This window comes from Trachurus trachurus, assembly GCF_905171665.1.
Source record: "Trachurus trachurus genome assembly, chromosome: 18".
In the NCBI taxonomy this organism is placed as follows: Eukaryota; Metazoa; Chordata; class Actinopteri; order Carangiformes; family Carangidae; genus Trachurus; species Trachurus trachurus.
The window spans coordinates 3,670,437-3,697,822 of NC_139909.1; the positions used below are offsets into that span (position 1 = coordinate 3,670,437).

Consider the following 27,386-nt stretch of genomic DNA (forward strand, 5'->3'; position numbering starts at 1 on the left):
GATGTCTTATTTTAAATGGTTTTTATTTCTCTGTCTCTTATGTCTTTGTTTTTTCAATATCATTTTAACATTATTAACTACTAAGTAATTTGTTTCTGGAAGCCACTTTATTTGTCTTTGTATGGGAAAAATGCAGCTTTGTCATTTATTTTAAACAAACCTCTACACTGTCACTTCAACTCTGTTCAGAAAAACATGTGATTTTAAAAAGCTGATAAGGTGTATCTTCTCATATCATGTCACTATACTACATATTCTTTACTTTCTAGTGCAACTGAAGCAGAATAGTTTATTACATGCCTTAATACAATAATCTGACAAACAGTCTCTGTATTTCAAGTGTCTATTCAAAACAACCATATCAATAAAAGAAAATAGTGTAAACTTTACTTTTGAGTGATATGTTTGGTACTAATTGTTCGAAAAATGTTGATGGACTTGTTGGACATAACAGGGCATTCATACGATCTCCAAATGAGGCACTGACATCATTGTCAAAGTCGTCACTCTGTATTTCTATTGGACGTTTCAATAGCAGCGTTTGAGTGGGAGGAACAACCGCTTTATAAATACCTGAACTGAAAGTTAGAATATGTTTCTCCAACTTCATCCAAGGTAAGACACCCAGGTGCTTTCCTTACACTATCAATATGTTGTCATAATTATGTGACTTTTTATACTGTATGTGGAATTTATGTGGTTATGCTCAGCAAAACAATCTTAACACACCAGCTTCTTAGCAAATTTCACTAATTGATTTTTTTTTTCAGTTGCTCAAGAATGAAAGTTGTCTCCATCTGTTACATTAAACCAACAGCAGAGAGCTGGTGAACGTGTTTCTGAGAATTAAGTCTTTGGCAGCTTGAACTTGTTTGCCGGGATTCCACAGTGAGTCAATCTTCCCTACCAGCATCTTAAAACAAGACAGTTATCTTTTTGCTATGATAACAAACAGCACATTGTGATACGACAAAGAATTATAGTAAAAATGAAACTACCATACCATACTACCCATGCTGTCAACACGTTCTTGTATAATACTTGGCTTAAGCCGATCTTGGTATTATATCATGGGTGATATTACGGTACTGTAGATACTTGAGTAGTTGAGAGCTAATTTGTATGTTCCAGGTGCTGGTTTGAAAGCAGAAAAGAATGGAGCAGACTGGCTGTCTCTCAGAAGGAGGTGAAAAGCCACAGCAAATTAAAAGATGGTTCTTCTTCCTCCTCCTGCTGGGTGGACTTGGCCAAGCAGCTGGGCAAGGTGATCATATTCGCAACATTGCCACAGTTACAGATTGTACACCACACGCCCAAAGATGCTCTTTGCAGAACTTTCCAAATGAAGTGATGATGAAAACGACGGAAGGAAATGGCACCATAGTGATGAGACAACAGGAGAAGGACACTTCAGGCACGGCTGACCAACGTCGTCAAGGTCTTACCCAGACAGAAAGGACAGTTGATCACATTGTATTTGACTCTCCTACTGACAGATGTGAGCTAGCTGACTGTAATGATGCCTATTCAGATTTGTATGCTAAAGAAAAACAAGGCAGGGCAGCAAATCCCTCCAAGTCTGAGTTTGCAAAGCTTTTACCCAAAGTGCTGATAGATCAGTCGACTCCTTACAACTCGCTGGCTAAGACCTCAGATTCTCAGAGAAAATTGATGGAAGAAACATTTTGTGCTGATTCTTACGAGGAAGAAGTGACAGAGAAGAAGGACGATTTTGGACACTTCCAAAGTTTTTATAGTGATGTTTACAAAGTCAAGAATCTACTGAAACTCGGTGAGTCGGTTTGTAAAGTCACTGTTGAGGGTGTTGGTTATGGAACAGGCTTTGTGCTGTTTGATAACTTCATCCTGACTAATGCACATTTAATAAAAGGTCACGTTGATGAAGAAACGATGCAGGTGGATGTAAATGTGTGGGCTCTATTCAACTATGATGATCCTGAGTCCCTCACAAATGTCTATTACTTTGGTTGTAAAAAAACATTAATTGACTTTGATGAGAAGGAAGATTACGCCATACTGGAGCTCAACCCTGAGAGCTTCAACTTTATCAATAAAAACACAAAAATAGAGGTACCACCAGGGCTCCTGAAGAATTTTGGTCCAATGCCTCAGTATGGTAACACTTGTATCATTGGTCACCCAGGAGGAGGAGTGAAAAAATTGGATCCCACATATAGAATTAACAAAAAGGACAGGGTACAGGCCATCAATGATCATTTACGTCAGTATAAAGATGATCTGTTCACTGTCCACTCCATCATTAAAAAAATCACAGATCAAGGAATTGAGCACATACTGCCTGATGGAGGTCTGGCTGATAACGTAGTGACCTACAAAACCTTCATGCGTCCTGGCTCCTCTGGTTCCCCAGTGTTTGACGCCTTTGGCCGAATTTTCGGGTTGCATAGTTATATATTTCAGTATAACTCCGGAGACAACATTATCATGGGATGCGCCAATCCTCTACTTACTATATATAAACAGTTTGTAACCAAACTGAAGGCAAATGGAAATTATAAACTGTTGAGTAGAGTTGAGAAGGAAGCAAGCGGAAACATATGGTTAGAGTTGATCGCTCCTCCAACTAAATATCGTGATGGTCACAAGTTCTCTGATGACTATTCTTCAACAGAGGAATTGTGAGGATTGAAGGAAAGGTGAACTGTTGAAGAACTGTAGGGGGGAGGAGAGGGGATCGCGTTTGAGCAATATTATAAATACAATCATTGTGATATGTGAATGTGATATTTGTATTGTTTATTCCAAGAATACCAAATGAGCATTTGGATTTTTCAATGGGATTGTTGTTGTAAATTAAGTGACAGTTACAAATAATTGTCAGTATTTTCGGTTAATGAGTTGGTTTCTCACTGGATCTTGTTAAATTTCAGTGTGTTCTAGATCTTTTTTATACATGACTACACTTGGAAATCACCTAAGTTTCTGCACATCCACCTTTTGTTACCTGTTGAGCTTGTTCACCTGCCTGTACCTCTACCTGTGAGTCTGTTTATGAACATTAAAAGCTTCTTTACTTGAACATCCAGTCTCCCTGTGTGTGTCTGTCCAACTCTGCTGTATTGCTACCATGTGACCTTAAGGTTGTTTGCAAATACAGGTCAGGTTTATGTTTGAGTGAAAAGCCAAGAGCCTCAGTGTTTCCCTGAATACAGATCCTAATCATATTAATCTTAACCAAAATCTAAATATATCCAAAATGTGTCATCTTGCTCACAGTCCTTCTCCTAACTGCTGTTGAGAATTCACTACCTGGCAGGTGAGACTGGGAGAGGGTGGAGACTCTCCGTAAGTCAAAAAGAAACCAAAACTGTTTTCTCATTCACTGATGTAATCATGGGGAGTCTCTGAAAGTCAGAAATCCTTTTGATTCCTACAAATGTTGAACCGGTTCCATTTCAGTGCAGTATGCCGAGTCACCGGAAAATGAGTCAGCAGTCAGAGCTTCATGTTCACCTCTGCTGTCGTTGTTACCTGCAGGTGGATTTATCTGCTCTAGATGTTCAGATGTGACAATCACTGCTGAGATCAATGAGTATTGAAGCTTTGCCGTGGTGAAAAAAGTTCAATTAAAACCTAGAGCGGTTCTGCTGTGCTCTCCTGATTGATATTCATCTTTTTATATCACATGTGATGTTATTAATACAAAAAATTGTGGAAGACCACTAGGACAATATAGTCTATAATTATTTACTCAATAGATTCATTTACTAGTGTTTTTATCTTGTTTGTCAACAGCAGCACAGTAGGTCAACATCAAGTACACATTTGGACAACATCAACAAAATAAACATAAAAACAGCTAAAACAGTAACAGCAAATCACATCATTAGAGTATAATCACCAACTGTGTTTGGTGAGAGAACATGTGCATGCAGTAGTCAAATAGTCCTTGATCCTATAGCTTTGAAATCTTCCATACTTGGGAGATAATCCAATTTAAGTTTGTTTTCTTGAATAAAAAAAATTATATTTGACTTGAGTTAACTTGAATCATTTGGACTTCAAAAAGAGCTGTTCTGATTCCACACTGTTATTCACATTTTGTTGAATTAGGCTAAAGTCAACATGGCTTAATTTCCACTTCTCGTGTCAGCACAGTAGACAATAGACCTACACACTTTAAGGTGTTGTCATTGCGTTGTAGACACTCTGTGGCGCTGTTGTGTCCAGCGCTGGCGCCGAAGGTATTGACGTCATATCCTATCGTATGATTGATAAATGAATGATTATAATTTAATATACACAAGTCTACAAGTTTTACTATGTTTTCTTTGAATAAGCCAGGGTGAAATTAATGAGTTTATAGCTTCTGTCGGCGGAAGCTGTCCGTCTGTGAATTAGGTCCGGGCTGTAAATTTTTGTATGAATATACTGTCAGTTAAAATGAGGCCACATTGCAGTTTACATTGCTTAAAAGGGTTGAATAGTGTAGCAGTTAACTCATCACGGCCGATCGGCCTCAAGGATTTTGACTCCGAAAAGGAGTCTCAGCCACCGTTGTTATGGAAACCATGACGCCCACTGCAAAGCGGGGGGGAAGTGACAAGCAGTCGGATAAATTATCGCTAGAGGACTAATAAAACACAATTTGCTTTCATTCCACATAGATTTCTAAAGTAAAACACACATTTCTTGCTAGAAATGTCCTCAAAACAATGCCAAAATATGCTATGCTGAATGCTATTCACGTAGGGGAGAGTGGGGTAAGTTAAGCCACTTTTTGTATTCAGGATCACTACATCAAGACAATTATAGTTTTGTTGCTAACTAACACATCTGCATATATTTCAGGATGTTTTGCATCCCTACAAATGAACAGAATGAGGGTAAATATAACTGTTTTTAAAATATAGCATGTTCAAAAAAAGTGGTCTTGTGACTTAACTTACCCCATGAATGGGGTAAGTTGACCATAGGAGTGGGGTAAATTGATCAACCCCCCCTTCTTTCCTTCCATCCATCTCCTACCTCCCCCTTTACTTAATATTCCATCTGTCCAGGTTACAGGTGAACACAAACTGCAGGGACTTCCTGCTGAGCCACCAACTCACTGAGATTTGGGGAGTTTTGCGATTACGTGGCATCTTGGGAAGAATCCCAGATATTTTTCTTTGAAAGTAAAGTTTGACACACTATAAACAACTTTTCCTGTTTATAGGAACATACTTACTGTAATCACAAACATACAGAGTCTTGATTTAATCATTTGGACATATACAGCCAAAATATATTCATTAACTGTATAGGATAGGTGGCTCAATTTACCCCTGGCCAAATGGATCAACTTACCCCACAGCTACCTTAGCTTGGGTTTATTGCTCTCACAGCTAAAATGGTGCAGTTTCATGCTAGGTTTACTACCTCATGTTGTAGCTCATAGATACCACAACCCATGTATAAAACAAATTTGCAATCATCTCTTTTGGTCTAAACACAATTCTCATGAAACTTATGATCGACAAAATTCACTCTCGAGAGTGGTCATAAATGTTAAACCACTTTATTCACATGGTTCTAATCTTCACAGACTCCATGAAATGATGCCTGCCTCCCAAATATTTGGTCACATGCTAACTTTTTCCTATAGTTTCCTAGAAACAAGGGGTGGGTCAACTTACCCACTGGCTCATCTTACCCCACTCTCCCCTATAGGAAATGTTGATATTGAACGTAATTTGGCTCACGTTAAATGAATGAGCAACGAAATGTTGGAATAGAACGTATTTTATCCCAGAAACGTTCATTATGGATGTTTCTGGGGTTTGCAGAAACGTCCATAGTGAACATTTCCTGGTGGCGACTGGGTTGGAGGCAACAGTCAACAACTTTAGCCTTTGTATGAAACCACATGGTTTCGTATAACTTGGAGGTGTCAGTATCCAATCTGTTTTTTTTACAGTGTTGTCCAGCTCTGAATCTAATTACAGTCAGGGATTGTTGACAAATAAGGTATACAAATGCTAATAAATAAATGTATTGAGGAAACAATCATATACCAAATTGTCCCAGGGCAATTGGTCTTCTTTCTTTTTTTTAAATGTATATTCACATCACATATGATATGAAAAGTTGCAAATGAATCAGATGAGCACAGCAGAACCACTCATGGTTTTAATTTAACTTATTCACCACAGAACAAAGCTTCAATAATCATTTATCTAGCTCACATATGAACATCTAGACCAGATAAATCCACCTGGCATGCATGTAACATAGTGGAAATGTCAACTCAGGTGAAAATGAAGCTCCGACTGCTGACTCATTTTCCATGATGACAGTGACTCACCATACTGCACTGAAATGGAACCGGTTCTACATTTATAAGAATCGAAAGGATTTCTGAAATCTGGGGCTGAGACTTTCAAAGAAATCCTGTGATGACATCATCAATTGAGAAAACATGTTTCTTTTTGACTTATGGAGAATCTCCACCCTCTCCCAGTCTCACCTGCCAGGTAGTGAATTCTCAAGAGCCACCAGGTGAAGGACTGTGAGCAGGATTAAACATTATTTAGATTGCGTTTTAGATTAATATTATTTAGATTTTTATTCAGGGAAACAGTGAGGCTCTTGGCTTTTCACTCAAACATAAACCTGACCTGCATTTGCAAACAGCCTTAAGGTCACATGATAGCAATACAGCAGAGTTGGACCCAAACACAAACACACAGGGAGGCTGGACATTCAAGTAAAGAAGCTTTTAATGTTCATAAACAGACACACAGGTAGAGGAATAGGCAGGTGAACGAGCTAAACAGGTAACAAAAGGTGGATGTGCAGGGAAACTTGTGTAGTCATGTTTAAAAAGATCTAGAACTTAGAATTTAACAAGATCCAGTGAGGAAGCAACTCATTAACCGGAAATACTAACACACTGACAATTATTTTTTATATTTACAACAACAACAACAACAACAACAACAAAATTACCTAGGAATAAAAAATAGAAATATCACATTTAAAAATAAAATGATTTTATTTATAATATTGCTCAAATGTGATCCCTCACACTCCTCACAATTCTTCTTTTGAAGAAGTCATCAGAGAACTTGTGATCATCACAATATTTAGTTAGAGGAGCGATATAACCATATGTTTCCTCTTGCTTCCTTCTCAACTCTACTCAACAGTTTATCATTTCCATTTGCCTTCAGCTTGTTTACAAACTGTTTAAACATAAATAGAGGATTGGCGCGTCCCATGATAATATTGTCTCCAGAGTTATAATGAAATACAGTATATAACTATGCAACCCGAAAACTCGGCCAAAGGTGTCAAACACTGGGGAACCAGAGGAGCCAGGATGCATGGAGGTTTTGTAGGTCACTACATTATCAGTCAGACCGCCATCAGGCAGTATGAGCTCAATTCCTTGATCTGTGATTGCTTGAATGATGGAGTGGGCAGAAAACAGATCATCTTTATATTGATGTAAATGATCATTGATGGCCTGGACGGAAGTCTATATGTGGGATCCTTTTTTTCACTTAAGCGTTCTGAGGCATTGGACCCAAATTCTTCAGGGGCCCTGGTGGGACCTGCACTTTAGTGTTTTTATTGATGAAGTTGAGGCTTTCAGGGTTGATCTCCAGTATGACCTAATCTTCGTTCTCATTAAAGTCAACGCTGTTTGAAAGGTAAAGAAGGAGTGTGAAGAGCTCAACAGGTCTGGTGGTGGTTGGTTATGCCCGAAACTGGAAGCATTCTGGGAGGAAGTGTTTGAAACACTTAATAAAAATATTTGGTGGAAATATCGCAATGGACCCAATGGTGGCCCTACATGGTCTATTACCAAGAGGCATTGAAGGAAGAGCCAAAAATATCTTTTACAGATAGCAACAGCAATTAAATGCATTAAAGTAAGGTGGTTGAAGCCTGACCCTCCAACACACAATATGATATATGGAAAAATGAAAGGAAATGAAAAAATAAAGGAAATATATCAAATGGAACAAATAACATATTCCCTGAGGCTTCAAAAAGATATATTCACCAGAAGGTGGAGCCCTGCTATGGGTATACTGATATAATTATATTTCTTTTATCTCATCTTGCTCTACTTTGTTTTATATTTTTTTTCTTTCTGTCATTATAGTCTCTGTCTCCTTTCTTTTATCATAATTGTTACTGTGTGTATGGAACAGCAGATATGATAAATATGCTTCTGTACATGATTTTAACCTAAAAACTAAGTTAAAAAAAACCTGTCCCCTCATCAGTGAATCTGTGATCAACCTCTTACTGAAGAAAGCCGTGGCTGATTTACTCGAATTACTTACACCTGGCTAGACAAAGATGCCCCTTCTCATCCTGTTTCAGCGTTCGAACAACCAATTACGTAAACCAGGATGGATTTATGAGCCTGGAAGTACACAAGCACAGACAAGAACACATATTGAGAAAGGCCCTTTGGAAGAACACAAGCACAGACAAGAACGCCTATTGAGAAAGCCCCTTTGTCTAACCTGGCTTTTCCACCTATTCTGAATTTCTTTATTCTACAACAGGCCTCAGCTCTGAACCGGAGAGGATTGATTGTGCTGGCGACATTGCGACCAAAACACCAAACTCTTAATCACAACTGACAGGTAAAGAAACTCTTAATTTAACTCTTAATTTAAGTAATTCAAAAGTCAAAGATTACCTACATTATTTCTAATATATGTTTAACATTTAGCTCAGTTTAAGTAAGAGTTTAAGAGCTGAAAGTGGGTCATGTCGACTCATTCCGGTCAAGTCTTAAATAACTTAACTATGTAACTTAAGCTGATGATTAATGTTTTGTGTTAGCTTGCTGGTAGCAGCTTGAATCATAGTGTCATATATGCAGTTAAATAATTTCATTCACACCACTGTGTAAAGATTTAATGACACAAACAGCCCTGGACCATAAAAATGAAGGCATTATATTGATTTTACTGTCACTTCTCTATTTTCACTGAAACTGCTTTGACAAGCTCTTATTCTGTCACTCTGACCACAGTGAAGGCAGGTAGTACAACCACACCCCTTGTAGCACCCAGTCTAAAGTTAGGTGGTGCTTAGTGGTCACAGCTCCAGTTATATTACACATGTCATTTTATTCTAACACTTTATTTATTTCATGAAGGTATAACCTGTGAACAATGAGGCTTTTTTTTATAATCATGGTTTAATGATTTTTTTGTTCTCGTTTTTGTTTTAATATTGTATGATGTGTATTGTCAATTTTAAATTCTACTATAAAGTGTGACTATTGGCTCCCTCTATTCAGTTTGAGTTGGTCTCTGAAACTTTTGATATGCTTTTTGTAGCTATATTTTTTGTCTGAAAAAAAGAACCTAAAACAAAGTATTCAGCAGACAAAATGAACTTCTTGCAGAGTAAGCTTGCACTAGACCAATCATAATACAAGGGTACATTTAGCGCTCATGATGTATCATTAGGCTACTGTAGGATTAACACGTGTGAAAGAGGAAGAAAGAGCAGGAACAGTAGCCTACCTGTTGTGGTTTCAGGCACATCGACAACCACTTTCTTAAAGGGACAATGAGGAGTTTTGGAAAAGCGAAGTGTTTCCACACTACATTTATGAGCCTCCGCGCACCGTGAAATTCTTTGACCGGCGCAAGACAGACTCATGTTTTCATTCATCAAGAATTAAAGTCAGAGGTTGGAAGACGATCACATAACGTCATAGTTCCGACCATAAACGGCGATTCGGCGGCGTTATTCTCATGACTCGCCACCAAACCGAAAGTAAAGAAATGCTGGTCGGCTCGACCAGCATTTCCACCACCACTAATAATAACAAAATAACCATAGAGACAAAACGACATATTTATCGAAAATGGAGCCATTAACAAGTGTGGGTTGCGTAGATTCATCCACATTAATATGAGACTTTTTTATTGTCGCAGAATTTTTCATTCTGCCGATGGAGAAACTCCTCGTTGTCCCTTTAAGCATAACAGGAACAAAGAGTGCAAAAGTTGAACTTTTTCCTTTTTCCAAAAATTCATCTAAAGGTCGTAAACATAAGATCTTCAAAGTTCATCCAGGGATCATATAACATTTTCCATTACATCGCTCAACTGCTCGTTGCGAGATAGGGTGAAGTCATTTTACTGTAGTGGCTCTCAGGGTGAGTCATCCTTCACCAACCATGCTAACATTCTGCATACTACTGCAAATAGGTGGCTGATAACAACACTTCCTAATCAATGACAAAGTGAAAATATAAGTCAGTTTTTACATTTTCAATTTCAAAGTTAAGGATTCAGATGGTCACTTCCTGTTCAGTGCTTTAGCATGTCATTCTAACAAAGGTATATTTTGCCTCTGTAATATTAGGTCAAAATGCCTCCCAAAAACACAACAGTGTCAAAGGATATCAGGAGCTTTTATGAGAATAAAAAGGTAAGTAACAGTTGTTCTCTAATTAAAACTCGACAAATATTTATTATCTTTGATGTCTGTGTCTTGTGTATCCTTAATGTTGGTTACAGTAAAGCCACCTCTCCCTAATGTGGGTGTTGGTTCTGTGCAGAATTAGCCACAATATACCAAGTTGATTTGTGTATGCATCTTCTTATTATCAGGATCCTGGCAGCAGTACAGAGAGTACACCACTAGGTGGAGCTGCTGCCTCTCAGGTGAGTTCTCTGCCTCTGTGTGATGGGATTTCTTTTATATAGGCTACTGTATAATGCAGTCCAACACACACTGTGACCTCAGTTATGAGTTGTGCTACTAGGAAAAAGTAAGGATAAAATAGATGACGACATTTATTTTAAAACCATTTTGCCACAAGTCCCTACTTTGATCATTTCATGAATGAGGTGACTGTAAATGTTTCTCTTATTGCACAGACTTTTACAGGCTGTCAAGTGAAAGTGGAGGAGGAGAATGGTTTTGACGTGAGTAGACCACAATGCACAGAATAGGCTTTATTTTCACAAGAATTTAAGAATTTTAAAGGGACAACGAGGAGTTTCTATTCGGTTATAAAAAAAGTCTCACGTTAATGTGGATGAATCTACGCTACCACTTGTTAATGGGCCCATTTTCGATAAATATATCGTTCTGTCTCTAACGTTATTTTGTTATTATTAGTGGTGGCGGAGATGCTGGTCGAGCCGACCAGCGTTTTTTACTTTCGGTTTCGTGGCGAGTCATGAGAATAACGCCGCTGAATCGCCGTTTATGGTCGGAACTACGACGGTAACTGAACCTCTTTGAACCTCTGACTTTAATTCTTGATGAATGAAAACATGAGTCCGTCTTGCGCCGGTCAAAATAATTTTACGGTGCGCGCGGAGGCTCATAAATGTAGTGTGAAAACGCTTCGCTTTTCCAAAACTCCTCGTTGTCCCTTTAACATCTTTCTCTCATTTTACAGACTTTTACAAGCTAGTCTTGTAACTTAAGCTGATGATTAATGTTTTGTGTTAGCTTGCTGGTAGCAGCTTGAATCATAGTGTCATATATGCAGTTAAATAATTTCATTCACTGTGTAAAGATTTAATGACACAAACAGCCCTGGACCATAAAAATGAAGGCATTATATTGATTTTACTGTCACTTCTCTATTTTCACTGAAACTGCTTTGACAAGCTCTTATTCTGTCACTCTGACCACAGTGAAGGCAGGTAGTACAACCACACCCCTTGTAGCACCCAGTCTAAAGTTAGGTGGTGCTTAGTGGTCACAGCTCCAGTTATATTACACATGTCATTTTATTCTAACACTTTATTTATTTCATGAAGGTATAACCTGTGAACAATGAGGCTTTTTTTTATAATCATGGTTTAATGATTTTTTTGTTCTCGTTTTTGTTATAATATTGTATGATGTGCATTTTGCCACAAGTCCCTACTTTGATAATTTCATGAATGAGGTGACTGTAAATGTTTCTCTTATTGCACAGACTTTTACAGGCTGTCAAGTGAAAGTGAAGGAGGAGAAAGTCTTAGTTGTGAGTAGACCACAATGTACAGAATAGACTATATTTTCACAAGAAGAAGGTTATCTGGGGCCGTATTCCTAAAGATTCTTAGTGCAAAGAGTTGCTCCTAGTGGCCAAATTCTAAGAAAATTCTTAGAATCATGATGTTTTCTTAGAATTTCTCCTAAAAGTTAAGAGTAGATCCTAATAAAGATAAAAGCTATTCCTAAAGAATCCTAGCTCTTAAGAGAGCTCCTAAGGTGGGATCTGTTAAGAGTAGGGAAGAGGACTTTTAAGTGGCTTAGGAGTTCCCTAAGCAGAGGACAAAATGGTGGACAAAAGAGGCAGGAGAGATATTCTCCAAACACTGGATGACGGTGAATGAAACGCTACAGATTGTTCCTGTTCCTCTGTCCAGTTGGATTTCCATGTTCTTTTCTTCTCCATTGCTGTTCACTGGTTTGTGGTAGATTTCAAAGCCAACCAACACTGCTTCTTATAGGCCGGTCAGCAATCACAGACACTGATTAAAGCTGAGCCATTTTACCCTTGTTAATACCAAATTGAGTTGGAAAGTTGAAAGTGCAAAAATGACCAGCATGGTAATTAATATAAGCAAATAAATCTAAGTTTCACTATGTGAATACTGTGCAAGTTTTCACACATTTTGTAGGATACTTTTAAAGTATAGCTTACTATTCATTTAACAGATATTTTCTTTTATGTGAAATAATTTTTACAATTACACAGTCTTCATAAGATTGGATTTTATGGTTAAATGTATCGATTTGAGGGTCCATCCCTTGCCCATTATCACCAAAAGTATATTTTTTATCTAGCTTTTTTTTTTAAGTATATTTTTTGAGCATTTTGGCCTTTAATTGACAGAACAGTTGAGAGAGAGACAGGAAATGGGAGGCAGAAAGACATGCAGGATAGGACTGCTCCACAAGGGATTCGAACCGGGGCCACCTGCAGTGAGGACTATAGCCTCAACACATGGGGCGGGTGCTCTTTATCTAACTTTTAGGATCAACCAATCACAGCGTTTGAAATGATGACTCATACCTAGCAACGGGGGTCAACCACACCTCCTCACTAAGATAGGAGTTTCTGTCCACTCCTTGCTCAGAGTTCTCTGAGAGTGTTCTGGAATCACTCCTAAGCTAAGACTCCTTGCTAGGAATTTTTAGGTTAAGTTAGGAGCTCTCTGAGAGGATTCTTAGAATCTTTAGGAATACGGGCCCAGATGTTTACTCTGTCACTGTTTTTTCTGCAGGGTGGACATTTGCACCGTGTCATACTGAAATTCAGCGGGTCTGAGCATGAAGAAACTGTTGACTGCCATCAACCTTGCACAGTGCTGGAGGCGATAAAATTAACTGAAATGTACAAGGAGAAGATTAAATGTGCTGATGAAAACATTATAATTCAGATGGGTAAAGGGGACAAGGAAACTATTATTGCAACACATTTCCCTTGTACTTGTCTCAGTGATGATGTGTGTCTGATCCTATCATGTACATCAGAAAAGATCGAAGAGGTCCAAGTCCAACAAAACAAAATAATACATCCAAAAGAGGCTTATGCAGTCTTCTTCATTGATAAGGAGGGAGGTGTGCACACCAAATCTAAGGAGCTTTTTAAAAGCAATGCTGTCAAAAAGTACAAGACTCTCTGTGACTCTCGGCAAATTCAGTTTGTTTGACAATGAGAATCCAGATGTTCGTACTGTCTGTACACAGTGGGTTGACAACCTAGATCTGAAGTCATTCAAGATCTGTCTTCCATTGAACAAGAAAAACAAAGATGCATCAAATAATCTACAGAGCAGACAGAAGACAAAGTCAGTCATAGATGTAGTGAAGCAGAGTGGAATCACTGTAGGAAGAGCAGTAAAAGAGTCAAGCATTGACAATACTGAAGAGAATTATGAGAGACTGCGCAAGCAGTTTCCAGATCTGAAAAAATGGATGGAGGAAAGATTCCCTGGTGATTCTTTTGAAGAAGAACTCACCCTGAGGAAGGAAAATTTTTGAAAGATCCAACAATCCTTTAGTGAAGTTCACAGAATCAGGAATCTGTTGAAACTTGGTGAGTCAGTTTGTAAAGTTGTTGTTGAGGGTGTTTGTCAGGGCACAGGCTTTGTGCTGTTTGATAACTTCATCCTGACAAACAAACATTTATTTGACAATCACTTGGATGAAGAAAAGTGTCAGGTGGATGTAAATGTGTGGGCTCTATTTAATTATGATGACCCAGAGCCTCACACTAACTACAGCCAGTTCAGCTGTAAGGAAACATTCATTGACTTTGATGCTGAACTGGATTATGCCATACTGGAGCTTGACCCTGAGGGTGAGAACCTCAAACAAAGCACAAACACAGAGGAAATCAAGGTCCCACCGGGACTCTTGAAGAACTTTGGTCCAGTGCCTCAGGATGGTGAAGCCTGTATCATTGGTCACCCAGAGGGAGGCGTGAAAAAAATGGATCCTACATGTATCATTGAGAAAGGGATGAGGGAGCAGGCTGTCGGTGATAAATTACATCCATACAAAGACAGTGTCTTCATTGTCCAGTCAATCACTCAAACACTCAAAACTCGAGGCATTGAAAAAATAATGATGGGTGGGAATGATGTAGATAAAGTCGTGACCTATGAGACATTCATGTCTCACGGCTCCTCTGGTTCCCCGGTGTTTGATGCCCTTGGCCGAGTGTTTGGTTTGCACAGCGCAGGATATACCTACGGGTTTCCAAAGAATGAACATAGCGTGATAGAGTACGGCCATCCTCTGCTCATGATATTTGAAACATTTGTGAGAAATCTGAAGGCAAATGGAAACGAGGAGTTGTTCAGTAGAGTTGAGGAGGAAGCAAAGAAAAACAAGTATCTAGAACAGGTAATAATGGAGACTGAGCGAGCAGATGCTGAGGTGCTAATGGAAACAGATTGCGCATTTACCGCTCTCTGGAACAGCGTCGTTATAGCCAGGGGTGCATGTGACTTACTGAGTCAAGTGCGCTACTCAGATGAGCAGTACCAGGAGATATAACTTGGTACTCACACGATATGGAGCGTGAACCTAAAACTCACCTGGTCACTGGTCCAGAATCATTATGACTTGAATATCCAATATCTGTAACTTGGAGTTGATCTTGGAATTGATGTTGACAGGAAGGCAACAAAGTCTTAAATTAGGACCAGACAAATTGGTGTGGGAAGCAACATCATTAAAGCAGAAGTAAGTGGTCCGGTCGTTTTCGCTAATGCTGCGTTCCAGGCAGGCGTTTGAAATCGTAAATTACAGCTTCAAGTCACAACTTACGACTTTGTAGCGTTCCAGGCAACCCACTCGTGTTTTTCCGACCTGTTTTACCTGTGAAAGTCACTATAACGGCCACTCGTAACTTCCGACCGGTGAACTCGTACCAGATCGAACTGGTACGACTTCACAGGTCGGAAAAACACGAGTTTCCTTGAACGCACCATAACAGTCCTCGTCCCTACGTCGCCACATTCACGGCGTCCCTTGGCTGCACACACAGCCCTGCATGCCGTTCTCTCTCCTCATTGGATAAAAACTGTAGGATACGATAAATGTTTTCTCCTGGGCTCAGAGCAGAGCAGAGTGACTGAGAGACCCGTGTTTCAGTCCAAACACTCTATGTAAGTGATTGCTGTCGGAAGATATAACTATTTAAGACTTATATTAACACAAATATATCACTTACTTCTGCTTTAAGTAGTAAGTTATTTATCTCTGTAAACCACTTTCAAGTGCCTTTTTACATGTTCTTGTATTACTGTCCCCTTGTCTCCCTTGTATGGGAAAAGCCACTCTGTGATTTATTTTAATAAAACCTCTGTATCTCTGTATCTTTTTTTATTTACAACTCCGAAGTGCTCTGTGTGCCTATGGGATACCTTGGGGAGAAGAGTTTAAGATCCATCCAATTCACAAAATCTGTTCCAATCAATCTGCCGAGGGTTTGGTCTCCAACCTGTATACCTTCATATGCAAAGCAGCAGAATCGCCTCTGCTCATTAAAACCTGTTGGAGTCATGACCTCTCTGTTTCCTCCTCAGCAGTAGATTGGAACATTTTTCATTCTTTCTTTTTCTTCTTTTCAAGGTGCTTGTTTGTTTGTTTTTTATTATATTTTTGTTTTTGTTCTACTGGATTGATATAGAAAAAAATAATTTAAAAAAATTGATCACAAAAATAAAAATAAAACCTCTGTATCTCATATTCACTGTCACTTGTATTCTGTTGAGAAAAAGAAGCTGATTTTAAAAAGCTGATCTTCTCATTTAATGTCACTATACTAAATATTCTTTAATTTCTAGTGCAACTTAAGCACAATTGAGACATATCTGCCTGTCTTTTTTTCTGTCTTTCTGTGCGTTACCTTTAAAGGTGTACAGAAAAGAAAATTGAATTTGAGCCCACTCTGGATCATAAAATTAATGTAATAACTCATCTTTCAGACGATGTAGGTCAAACTTTGTGCAAAATTCTATTTTTGAGTAAATCCGGGATGAAAGTGTGTATTTTAGTGTAGTTTTTTTTTCGCATTGGATAATGCAGGCGCACGGATTATACGTCAGCCTGTACACGATTCACCAGCCACTGACATTGGATCCGTCATCCGTCATTCAAACGTCTGAGACAACACACACACACGGAGCTCGGTCTCGCCCCAAGCTTTGAATATCCCGCCCGCTCGATAACGACCAATCAAATTAGTTTTCCTCACTCGGGTAAACTCGTGTTGCAGCTCGTGACAACTCGGCGCGACAAACAGGACAAACGGCCATTTCTGTACACCTTTAAGGTTGTTAGTTGGTGGTTCTGAAGAAATGTTTAAGGCTGGAGTATATTTGAACCCAACATTGCTGATTATGAACAAGCTGTAGCTTCAGGGTCGTCTTCAGTCGTGGTAGTGATGTGGGAAGTCTTATCACAGCAATGCAACAACTTTGCATGGTCACATGATGTCAAAAACATACCTAACACTCAGCCAAAGCAAAACACCACTGTATTGTTTATCCTTATCTTTGCACCCATTCAAGTGGCTTGTCACTCTTGTTAGTTTGTAAATTGTTGTCAATACAACTGCATATTATTCAAGCAATGAAATAAATCATTTGGTAATGTTTATGGAGTTAAATCATCCCTCTGAGAATTTTACTGTTAAATCTAGTTCAGATGGAGTTTATTTTTACTAATCATTTTGGTAATAGTTGAACTATAGGGGTTCCTAACATTGTATCCTTGATTGGTCGTCTATGTTTTGTTTTTTCCCCTGTAAGACGCCGCCCCCTGGATGCTTTGCCGGGCGTAACATCTAGATTTGTTCTGGTACCTGCTGCGTTCAAGACAATTCGGGACAAACAAGCTCCGAGTTGTGAAAAGTTAATTGAACGGCGTCAAACTGCTTGATTATAGGTCGGAAATTCGTGTATCATCTCAGAGCCGCGATTTTCCGACTTGACGTCAGTGACAGCAACGAAACATGACGACCCTCATTCTTAATGCCAACAAAAAAATTGGTTGTCCATCTTCATCTGCTTCCAAAATAAGCATAAATTGCTGCTGCATAGGCTATATGTTCAGCAAACAGCGACAATATTCCAAACTTCTTTCGGGCATCCATGTTTTGTTATTATTATTAGGCTATTATTTTTTTCCTCCTCCGAGTTAACCTGTAGCATGTCCGAAATTTCCTAGTTGAAGTTCCGACTCCCGAGTTGTCATGAACGCAGCATTGTGTCGTAATTTCCTGGTCATTCCCCTTCCCCACGGCGGGTACTTTGAATCCACTTCACTCTTGCACCAACTCTGAACAGGAGAGAATCGACCAGAAGAGCAGACTTCAAATCACAACTAACAGGTAAAAACGCTCTTAATTTAAGTCATGAGGTAGAAGGTAGAAGTTACATAATCCATTTTAGACTTGACATAGAAATAACATAGGTAAAGATTACCTACGTTATTTCTAGGCTATGTCAATAGTCTGAAATGGATGATGCAACTTCTACCTTTTAGTTAGCTAATGATTGATGTTTTGTGTTAGCATTTAGTGTTGTGTAATCGTGATTTAATGACACAAACAGCCCTGGGCCATGAAAATGAAGGAAAAAGCTTTTTATGATTATTTTATTGTCACTTCTATTTTCACTGAATCTGCTTTGACAAGCTCTGCCCCCTCATTCTGTCACTCTGACCACAGTGAAGGCAGGCAGGCAGGCACGATCTAATCACACCCTTGTACTACCCAGTCTAAGGTTAGATTGTGCTTAGTGGTCACACAGTTTGATGGTCTCTGAAATTTCTGATACACTTTTTGTGTGTTGTGTTTGTAATGTTGTGAGCACTCAAAACTGAGTTTTAGTAAGGAAATGTTTTTTTTTTTTTTTCGTTTTTGGCGGGACCGATGCTGAAGTCTGCTTCCTGTTTGGCAGTTAACTGATCTATTGTGTTTTTGGAGGGAGCTGAAGGGATATTAGGATATTAAAGGCAATAAAGTGGTGAGGGGGGGGGGGGGGGGGGGGGGAATAGGGAAGGACATTAAAAAAAGGACAGCAAGACAAGAAGAACCGGTGGCAGAGGCAAAAGTTAAAAGTGTAACCATCTCTGAATGGCGCAATTGTAAACGGCATTTGAGCGGGAAGCAGAATGCTGACACAGGGTAACTGCTCGATTTTCTCCCTCAAGACTTAATCGTTGCCAACCCTTAATATGCTGACAGTCAGTCATTTCCTGGTTTGTTATATAGCAAGCAAATGTGGTTATATCCTGAACTTTGATCTTTTATTGTGCATTTGTTTGAGTCCGTGCTTGTTTAGTCCCCAGGGCATAACGCTCTCAAGTGCTCGTTGCCAGATAGGGTGGAGTAACCATCAGTTCACTGTAGTGGTTACTCGGGTGAGTCATCTCTCACCAACCAACATTTCCCCTGGCATGAGAAGAGCTCATCTTTTATGTCACGTTGAAAACAAAATAATGTTAACATATTGCAGATGCTAACTATCTACTGCATATACTGTAGGTGGCTGATAGCAACACTTTCTAATCAGTGACAGTGACAATAAAAATTAGTTTTTACATTTTGAATTTCAAGGTTAATGTTTTAGATGGCCACTTCCTGTTCATTGCTTTAGCATGTCATTCTAACAAGGGCAAATTTTGCTTCTGTAATATTAGGTCAAAATGCCTTCCAAAAGACCAAGGACAAAGGATATCAGGAGCTTTTTTGAGAATAAAAAGGTAAGTAACAGTTGTTCTCTAATTAAAACTTGACAAATATTTATTATCTATGATGTCTGTGTCTTGTGTATATCCTTAATGTTGGTTACAGTAAAGCCACCTCTCCCTAATGTGGGTGTTGGTTCTGTGCAGAATTAGCCACAACATACCCAGTTGATTTGTGTATGCATCTTGTTTTTAGGAGGATCCTGGCAGCAGTACAGGTAGAAGACCACTAGGTGGAGCTGCTGCCTCACAGGTGAGCTCTCTGCCTCTGTGTGATGGGATTTTTTTTTATACTGTATACGACGCTGTCCAACACACACTGTGACCTCAGTAATGATGTAAAATAGAGTTGTGCTACCAGGAAAAAGTATGGATAAAATAGATGATGGCACTTATTTCAAAGTAAGATGGAACAAGCACAAAGTATAATCTGCTCTCAAAACCATTTTGCCACAAGTCCTTACTTAGAGCATTTCATGAATGAGGTGCATGATTTTACATTAAAGGGATAGTTCACCCAGAATTAAAATTTCACTCATTATTTACTCACCCTCATGTCGACTAAGGGTTGGGAGAAGTTTCAGAGTCCTCTGTGGCTTCTCTGAGTTACGGGGGGGGTCCGCGCAGCAGTATTTGTCCATATAATGGTTGAGAATGGGGCTCACTTTTCTTCGTCCAAAAAGACACACCAAAAAACATCCAAATACCTCCATACTGCTCGTCTGTAATGTCCCTCTTGTATTGAAGCCCCGACATGAGAAATTGTTCCGAAAAAAATTAAATAAGTTTATATTTTAAGCTTGTTTGTAGCGGAAGCTCCCAGTGTCTCAGTTCACTGCTCTTCCTGTGTCAGTGCAAATCTCGCGTGATTTGCACTCACACAGGAACAATTTCTCATGTCAGGGCTTCAATACAAGAGGGACATTACAGACGAGCACTATGGAGGTATTTGGATGTGTTTTGGTGTGTCTTTTTGGACGAAGAAAAGTGGTATCCATTCACAACCATTATATGGACAAATGCTGCTGCGCGGACCCCCCCGTAACTCCCCGTAACTCCGAGAAGCCACAGATAACTTCTCCCAGCCCTTAGTCGACATGAGGGTGAGTAGATCATTTGGGAAATTTGAATTATACCTGAACTATACCTTTAACAGTTAATGTTTCTTTTTTTGAAGGTGTTTACAGGCTGTCAAGGGAAAGTGAAGGTGGAGAATGGTTTTGACGTGAGTAGACCACAATATACTACATGTACAGAATAGGCTTTATTTTCACAAGAAGGGCATATGATGTTTACTTTGTCACTGTTTTTCTGCAGGGTGGACATTTGCACCGTTTCACATTGAAATTCAATCGTTCTGACCGTAAAGAATACACTGTTGACTGCCATCAACCTTGCACAGTGCTGGAGGCGATAAAATCAACTGAAATGTACAAGGAGAAGATTAAATGTGCTGATGAAAACATTGTAATTCAGATGGGTAAAGAGGATAAGGTGTCTATTATTGCGACACATTTCCCTTGTACTTGTCTCAGTGATGATGTTTGTCTGATCCTATCATGTAAACAAGAAAAGATCGAAGACGTACAAGACCAAGAAAACAAAATAATACATCCAAAAGAGAAATATGCAGTCTTCTTCATTGATAAGGAGGGAGGTGTGCACACCAAATCTAAGGAGCTTTTTAGAAGCAGTGCTGTCAAACAGTACAAGACCCTTTGTGTTTATGGAGAGAAGGGCATGACAATTGAAGAAGCTCTGAAAAGAGACGGTCGCTTTATCGATGACCTCGACAAATTCAGTTTGTCTGACAATGAGAATCCAAATGTTTGTACTGTCTGTACACAAAGGGTTGACAACTTAGATCTGAAGTCATTCAAGATCTGTCTTCCATTGAACAAGAGAAAAAGTGATGAGAAACAGCAGGAAAACAAAGATGCATCAAATAATCTACAGAGCAGACAGAAGACAAAGTCAGTCATAGATGTAGTGAAGCAGAGTGGAATCACTGTCGAAAAAGCAGTCAAAAGAAGTCAAGAGTCAAGCATTGACAACACTAAAGAGATTTATGAGAGACTGCGCGAACAGTTTCCAGATCTGAAAAAATGGATGGAGGAAAGATTCCCCGGTGATTCTTTTGAAGACGAACTCACCCTGAGGAAGGAAAATTTTGGAAAGATCCAACAATCCTTTAGTGAAGTTCACAGAATGAAGAATCTGTACAAAATGGGTGAGTCAGTTTGTAAAGTCCTTGTTGAGGGTGTTCGTCAGGGAACTGGCTTTGTGCTGTTTGGTAACTTCATCCTAACAAACAAACATTTATTTGACAATCACTTGGATGAAGAAAAGTGTCAGGTGGATGTAAACGTGTGGGCTCTATTTAATTATGATGACCCAGAGCCTCACACAAACTTCAACCAGTTCAGCTGTAAGAAAACATTAATTGACTTCAACTCTGAACTGGATTATGCCATACTGGAGCTTGACCCTGAGGGTGAGAACCCCAAACAAGGCACAAACACAAAGAAAATCAAGGTACCACCAGGACTCTTAAAGAACTTTGGTCCAGTGCCTCAGGATGGTGAAGCCTGTATCATTGGTCACCCAGAGGGAGGCGTGAAAAAGACCGATCCTACATGTATCATTGAGAAAGGGATGAGGGAACAGGCTGTTAATGATCATTTACATCCACACAAAGACAGTGTCTTGATCATCCAGTCAATCATTCAAATGCTCAAAGCTCAAGGCATTGAAAGAATAATGATGGATCAGAATGATGCAGAAAAAGTAGTGACCTATCACACTTTCATGTATCACGGCTCCTCTGGTTCCCCAGTGTTTGATGCCCATGGCCGAGTTTTTGGTTTGCACAGCGCAGGATATACCTACGAGTTTCGACAGAAAAAAAATCATGTTATAGAGTATGCCCATCCTCTGCTCACTATTTTTAGAAAATTTGTGAGCAATCTGAAGGAAAATGGAAACAAGGAGCTGTTCAGTAGAGTTGAGAAGGAAGCAAAGGAAAATGAGTACCTGAAAGAGGTAATGGAAGCTGAGCGAGCAGATGCTGAGGAGCCAATGGAAACAGATGGGGTATAAATTAGAAGCTTCTCCAGGAAGTTACAAGTACATATCTGGCTGTATACTATTTTAGTTCTTTAAGTTTTTTGGAACAGTGTCTTTATTGATTAGACCTAGATTTTCTGACCAACATCAGCTCTGGGCAGACAGGAAGAACACAGGTGGTAAAACAAACAAACTCAAGGATCATTATGACTTAAATAACCAATATTTGTAACTTGGAAATGATGCAATGATTTTTATTTCTATGTCTCTTTTGTTTTTGTTTTTTAGATAACATTTTAACATCTAAGTCATTTGTCTCTAAAAAAAACAATTTCAAGTGCTTTTTGTTTGTTTTGTTTTATGTGTTGTCTCCTTGCCTTTATGGGAAAAATACAGCTCTGTCATTCATTTCAATGAAATGTCTGTATACACTGTCAGTTTAACTCTGTTTAGAAAAACGGGTGATTTTAAAATGCTGTTAAGGTTGATCTTCTCATCATGTTACTATACTATATTCCCCACTTTCTCGTGCAACTGAAGCAGACTATCTTATAACATGCTAACCAAAATCTGTAACTTTGATTACAACTTTGATTTGATTGGACCTGAAGGAAACAAGAGTCTCAAATTAGGACCAGACAAAGGGGTGTGGGAAGCCTGCCTGGGCCTTTTCCTCCTTTACCGAATCACACCTGAGGCCAGGTCTTGTATTGTTTTTTCTGTTTTATATGTTGATGTCTTATTTTAAATGATTTTTATTTCTCTGTCTCTTATGTCTTTGTTTTTTTCAATATCATTTTAACATTATTAACTACTAAGTAATTTGTTTCTGGAAGCCACTTTATTTGTCTTTATATGGGAAAAATGCAGCTTTGTCATTTATTTTAAACAAACCTCTACACTGTCACTTCAACTCTGTTCAGAAAAACATGTGATTTTAAAAAGCTGATAAGGTGTATCTTCTCATATCATGTCACTATACTACATATTCTTTACTTTCTAGTGCAACTGAAGCAGAATAGTTTGTTACATGCCTTAATACAATAATCTGACAAACAGTCTCTGTATTTCAAGTGTCTATTCAAAACAACCATATCAATAAAAGAAAATAGTGTAAACTTTACTTTTGAGTGATATATTTGGTACTAATTGTTCGAAAAATGTTGATGGACTTGTTGGACATAACAGGGCATTCATACGATATCTCCAAATGAGGCACTGACATCATTGTCAAAGTCGTCACTCTGTATTTCTATTGGACGTTTCAATAGCAGCGTTTGAGTGGGAGGAACAACTGCTTTATAAACACCTGAACTGAAAGTTAGAATATGTTTCTCCAACTTCATCCAAGGTAAGACACCCAGGTGCTTTCCTTACACTATCAATATGTTGTCATAATTATGTGGCTTTTTATACTGTATGTGGAATTTATGTGGTTATGTTCAGCAAAACAACCCTAACACACCAGCTTCGTAACCAATTTCACTAATTGATTTCTTTTTCAGTTGCTCAATAATGAAAATTGTCTCCGTCTGTTACAGTTATATGTAAGCCCAAAGCAGAGAGCTGGTGAACTTGTTTCCGAGAATTCGGTCTTTGGCAGCTTGAACCTGTTTGCCGGGATTCCACAGTGAGTCAATCTTCCCTACCAGCATCTTAAAACAAGACCGTTATCTTGCTATGATAACAAACAGCACATTGTGATGCAACATAGAATTATAGTAAAAATGAAACTACCATACCATACTGCCCATGCTATCAACAGGTTCTTGTATAATACTTGGCTTAAGCCAATTTTGGTATTATATCATGGGTGATATTACGGTACTGTAGATACTTGAGTAGTTGAGAGCTAATTTGTATGTTCCAGGTGCTGGTTTGAAAGCAGAAAAGAATGGAGCAGACTGGCTGTCTCTCAGAAGGTGAAAAGCCACAGCAAATTAAAAGATGGTTCTTCTTCCTCCTCCTGCTGGGTGGACTTGGCCAAGCAGCTGGGCAAGGTGATCATATTCGCAACATTGCCACAGTTACAGATTGTACACCACACGCCCAAAGATGCTCTTTGCAGAACTTTCCAAATGAAGTGATAATGAAAATGACGGAAGGAAATGACACCATAGTGAGACAACAGGAGAAGGACACTTCAGGCAGGACTGACCAACATGTCCGTCAAGGTCTTACCCAGACAGAAAGGACAGTTGATCACATTGTATTTGACTCTCCTAGTGACAGATGTGAGCTAGCTGACTGTAATGATGCCTATTCAGACTTGTATGCTAAAGGAAAACAAGGGAGGGCAACAAATCCCACTGAGTCTGAGTTTGCAAAGCTTTTACCCAAAGTGCTGATAGCTCAGTCAACTCCTTACAATTCGCTGGCTAAGACCACAGATTCTCAGAGAAAATTGATGGAAGAAACATTTTGTGCTGATCCTTATGAGGAAGAAGTGACAGAGAGGAAGGACGATTTTGGACACTTCCAAAGTTTTTATAGTGATGTTTACAAAGTCAAGAATCTGCTGAAACTCGGTGAGTCGGTTTGTAAAGTCACTGTTGAGGGTGTTCGTTATGGAACAGGCTTTGTGCTGTTTGATAACTTCATCCTGACTAATGCACATTTAATAAAAGGTCACGTTGATGAAGAAACAATGCAGGTGGATGTTAATGTGTGGGCTCTATTCAACTATGATGATCCTGAGTCCCTCACAAATGTCTATTACTTTGGTTGTAAAAAAACATTAATTGACTTTGATGAGAAGGAAGATTACGCCGTACTGGAGCTCAACCCTGAGAGCTTCAACTTTATCAATAAAAACACAAAAATAGAGGTCCCACCAGGGCTCCTGAAGAATTTTGGTCCAATGCCTCAGTATGGTAACACTTGTATCATTGGTCACCCAGGAGGAGGAGTGAAAAAATTGGATCCCACATATAGAATTAACAAAAAGGACAGGGTACAGGCCATCAATGATCATTTACGTCAGTATAAAGATGATCTGTTCACTGTCCACTCCATCATTAAAAAAATCACAGATCAAGGAATTGAGCACATACTGCCTGATGGAGGTCTGGCTGATAACGTAGTGACCTACAAAACCTCCTCCATGCGTCCTGGCTCCTCTGGTTCCCCAGTGTTTGACGCCTTTGGCCGAATTTTCGGGTTGCATAGTTATATATTTCAGTATAACTCCGGAGACAACATTATCATGGGATGCGCCAAACCTCTACTTACTATATATAAACAGTTTGTAACCAAACTTAAGGCAAATGGAAATTATAAACTGTTGAGTAGAGTTGAGAAGGAAGCAAGCGGAAACATATGGTTAGAGTTGATCGCTCCTCCAACTAAATATCGTGATGGTCACAAGTTCTCTGATGACTATTCTTCAACAGAGGAATTGTGAGGATTGAAGGAAAGGTGAACTGTTGAAGAACTGTAGGGGGGAGGAGAGGGGATCGCGTTTGAGCAATATTATAAATACAATCATTGTGATGTGTGATATTTGTATTGTTTATTCCAAGAATACCAAACAAACATTTGGATTTTTCAACAGGATGATTGTTGTAAATTAAGTTACAGTTACAAATAATTGTCAGTATTTTCGGTTAATGAGTTGGTTCCTCACTGGATCTTGTTAAATTTCAGTGTGTTCTAGATCTTTTTTATACATGACTACACTTTGAAATCACCTAAGTTTCTGCACATCCATCTTTTGTTACCTGTTGAGCTTGTTCACCTGCCTGTTCCTCTCCCTGTGAATCTGTTTATGAACATTAAAAGCTTCTTTACTTGAACATCCAACCTCCCTGTGTGTTTGTGTTTGGGTCCAACTGTGCTGTGTTGCTACCATGTGCCGTAGGTCTGAAATGCAGGTCAGGTTTATGATTGAGTGAGAACCCAAGAGCCTCACTGTTTCCCTGAATAAAAATCAATCGAAATAATATTAATCTAAATAATGTGTCATCCTGCTCACTGCTGTTGAGAATTCACTACCTGGCAGGTGAGACTGGGAGAGGGTGGAGACTCTCCGTAAGTCAAAAAGAAACCAAAACTGTTTTCTCATTCACTGATGTAATCATGGGGAGTCTCTGAAAGTCAGAAATCCTTTCGATTCTTACAAATGTTGAACCGGTTCCATTTCAGTATGCCGAGTCACCGGAAAATGAGTCAGCAGTCAGAGCTTCATTTTCACCTCTGCTGTCGTTGTTACCTGCAGGTGGATTTATCTGCTCTAGATGTTCAGATGTGACAATCACTGCTGAGATCAATGAGTATTGAAGCTTTGCTGTGGTGAAAAAATTTCAATTAAAACCTAGAGCGGTTCTGCTGTGCTCTCCTGATTGATATTCACCTTTTTATATCACGTGATGTTATTAATACAAAAAATGATGGAAGACCACTAGGACAATATAGGCTATAATTATTCACTCGATAGATTCATTTACTAGTGTTTTTATATTGTTTGTCAACAGCTCCCATGACAACAATGATAAGTTAAACAATTTGCCAAAACTGGCCCATATGTCATATGTGTTGTCAACGTGTTGAGGTACCGGTACCTCAGAAATAGAAGAAACCATGTGATTTCAAACAAAGACTGAAGTTGTTGACTGTTGCCTCAGATACACAACCACCTGTAGCATAGATGACAAATAAACTGCCCCCCCTAGTGGTCAAGTATCTGACCAACAGCTGCAAGTTGAAATTGTTTGATATTCTTCTTTATTTTGTATTTCCAAAGTGAGAACATGTGAGACTGTCACAAAGAATGTTTTGATGTGCAACTAAAATCTTTTTTCTTGCTGGATTTCAATCACTTCTGACTTTTAAATGAGGAAGTGGGCAGAGAGCTGGCCATCTTGATCCTGTGATGAAGTTTAATATTGAGCACAAAAGGCAAGACAAGAGTTTTTCTGTCACTGTACTGTTTTTATGTTTTGGGACTCCGGATGGAAATTAGCACTGCTGCTATAATCCGGCACATTTACATGTTTTTATATGTTCATTAATGTGCACTGTCCCACCCAAATAAACAAATAAAGTAAATAAAGAGCAGTTAAAGAAATGAGTTAAGACATATAGACAACAGA

General features: G+C 39.0%; 2 protein-coding genes and 1 pseudogene across 3 annotated transcripts in view; all 3 read left to right on the forward strand.

Moving 5' to 3' along the window:
- Positions 1-27,386, forward strand: part of LOC311001345 (RING finger protein 175-like) — a 100,421-nt gene that overhangs the window by 17,970 nt on the left and 55,065 nt on the right. The window lies entirely within an intron of this gene.
- Positions 13,621-15,027, forward strand: LOC311001461 (serine protease FAM111A-like; annotated as a pseudogene). Its single transcript has one exon. The product of its transcript is annotated as a serine protease FAM111A-like (transcript).
- On the forward strand, positions 17,838-22,329 carry LOC311001462 (serine protease FAM111A-like; the record flags this gene model as incomplete). Its single annotated transcript, XM_083992550.1, has 5 exons — positions 17,838-17,869; positions 19,183-19,245; positions 19,427-19,483; positions 20,408-20,455; positions 20,548-22,329. Exons 2-5 carry the CDS (start codon positions 19,189-19,191, stop codon positions 22,327-22,329), a joined length of 1,944 nt encoding a protein of 647 aa, XP_083848676.1. The 5' UTR covers positions 17,838-17,869; positions 19,183-19,188.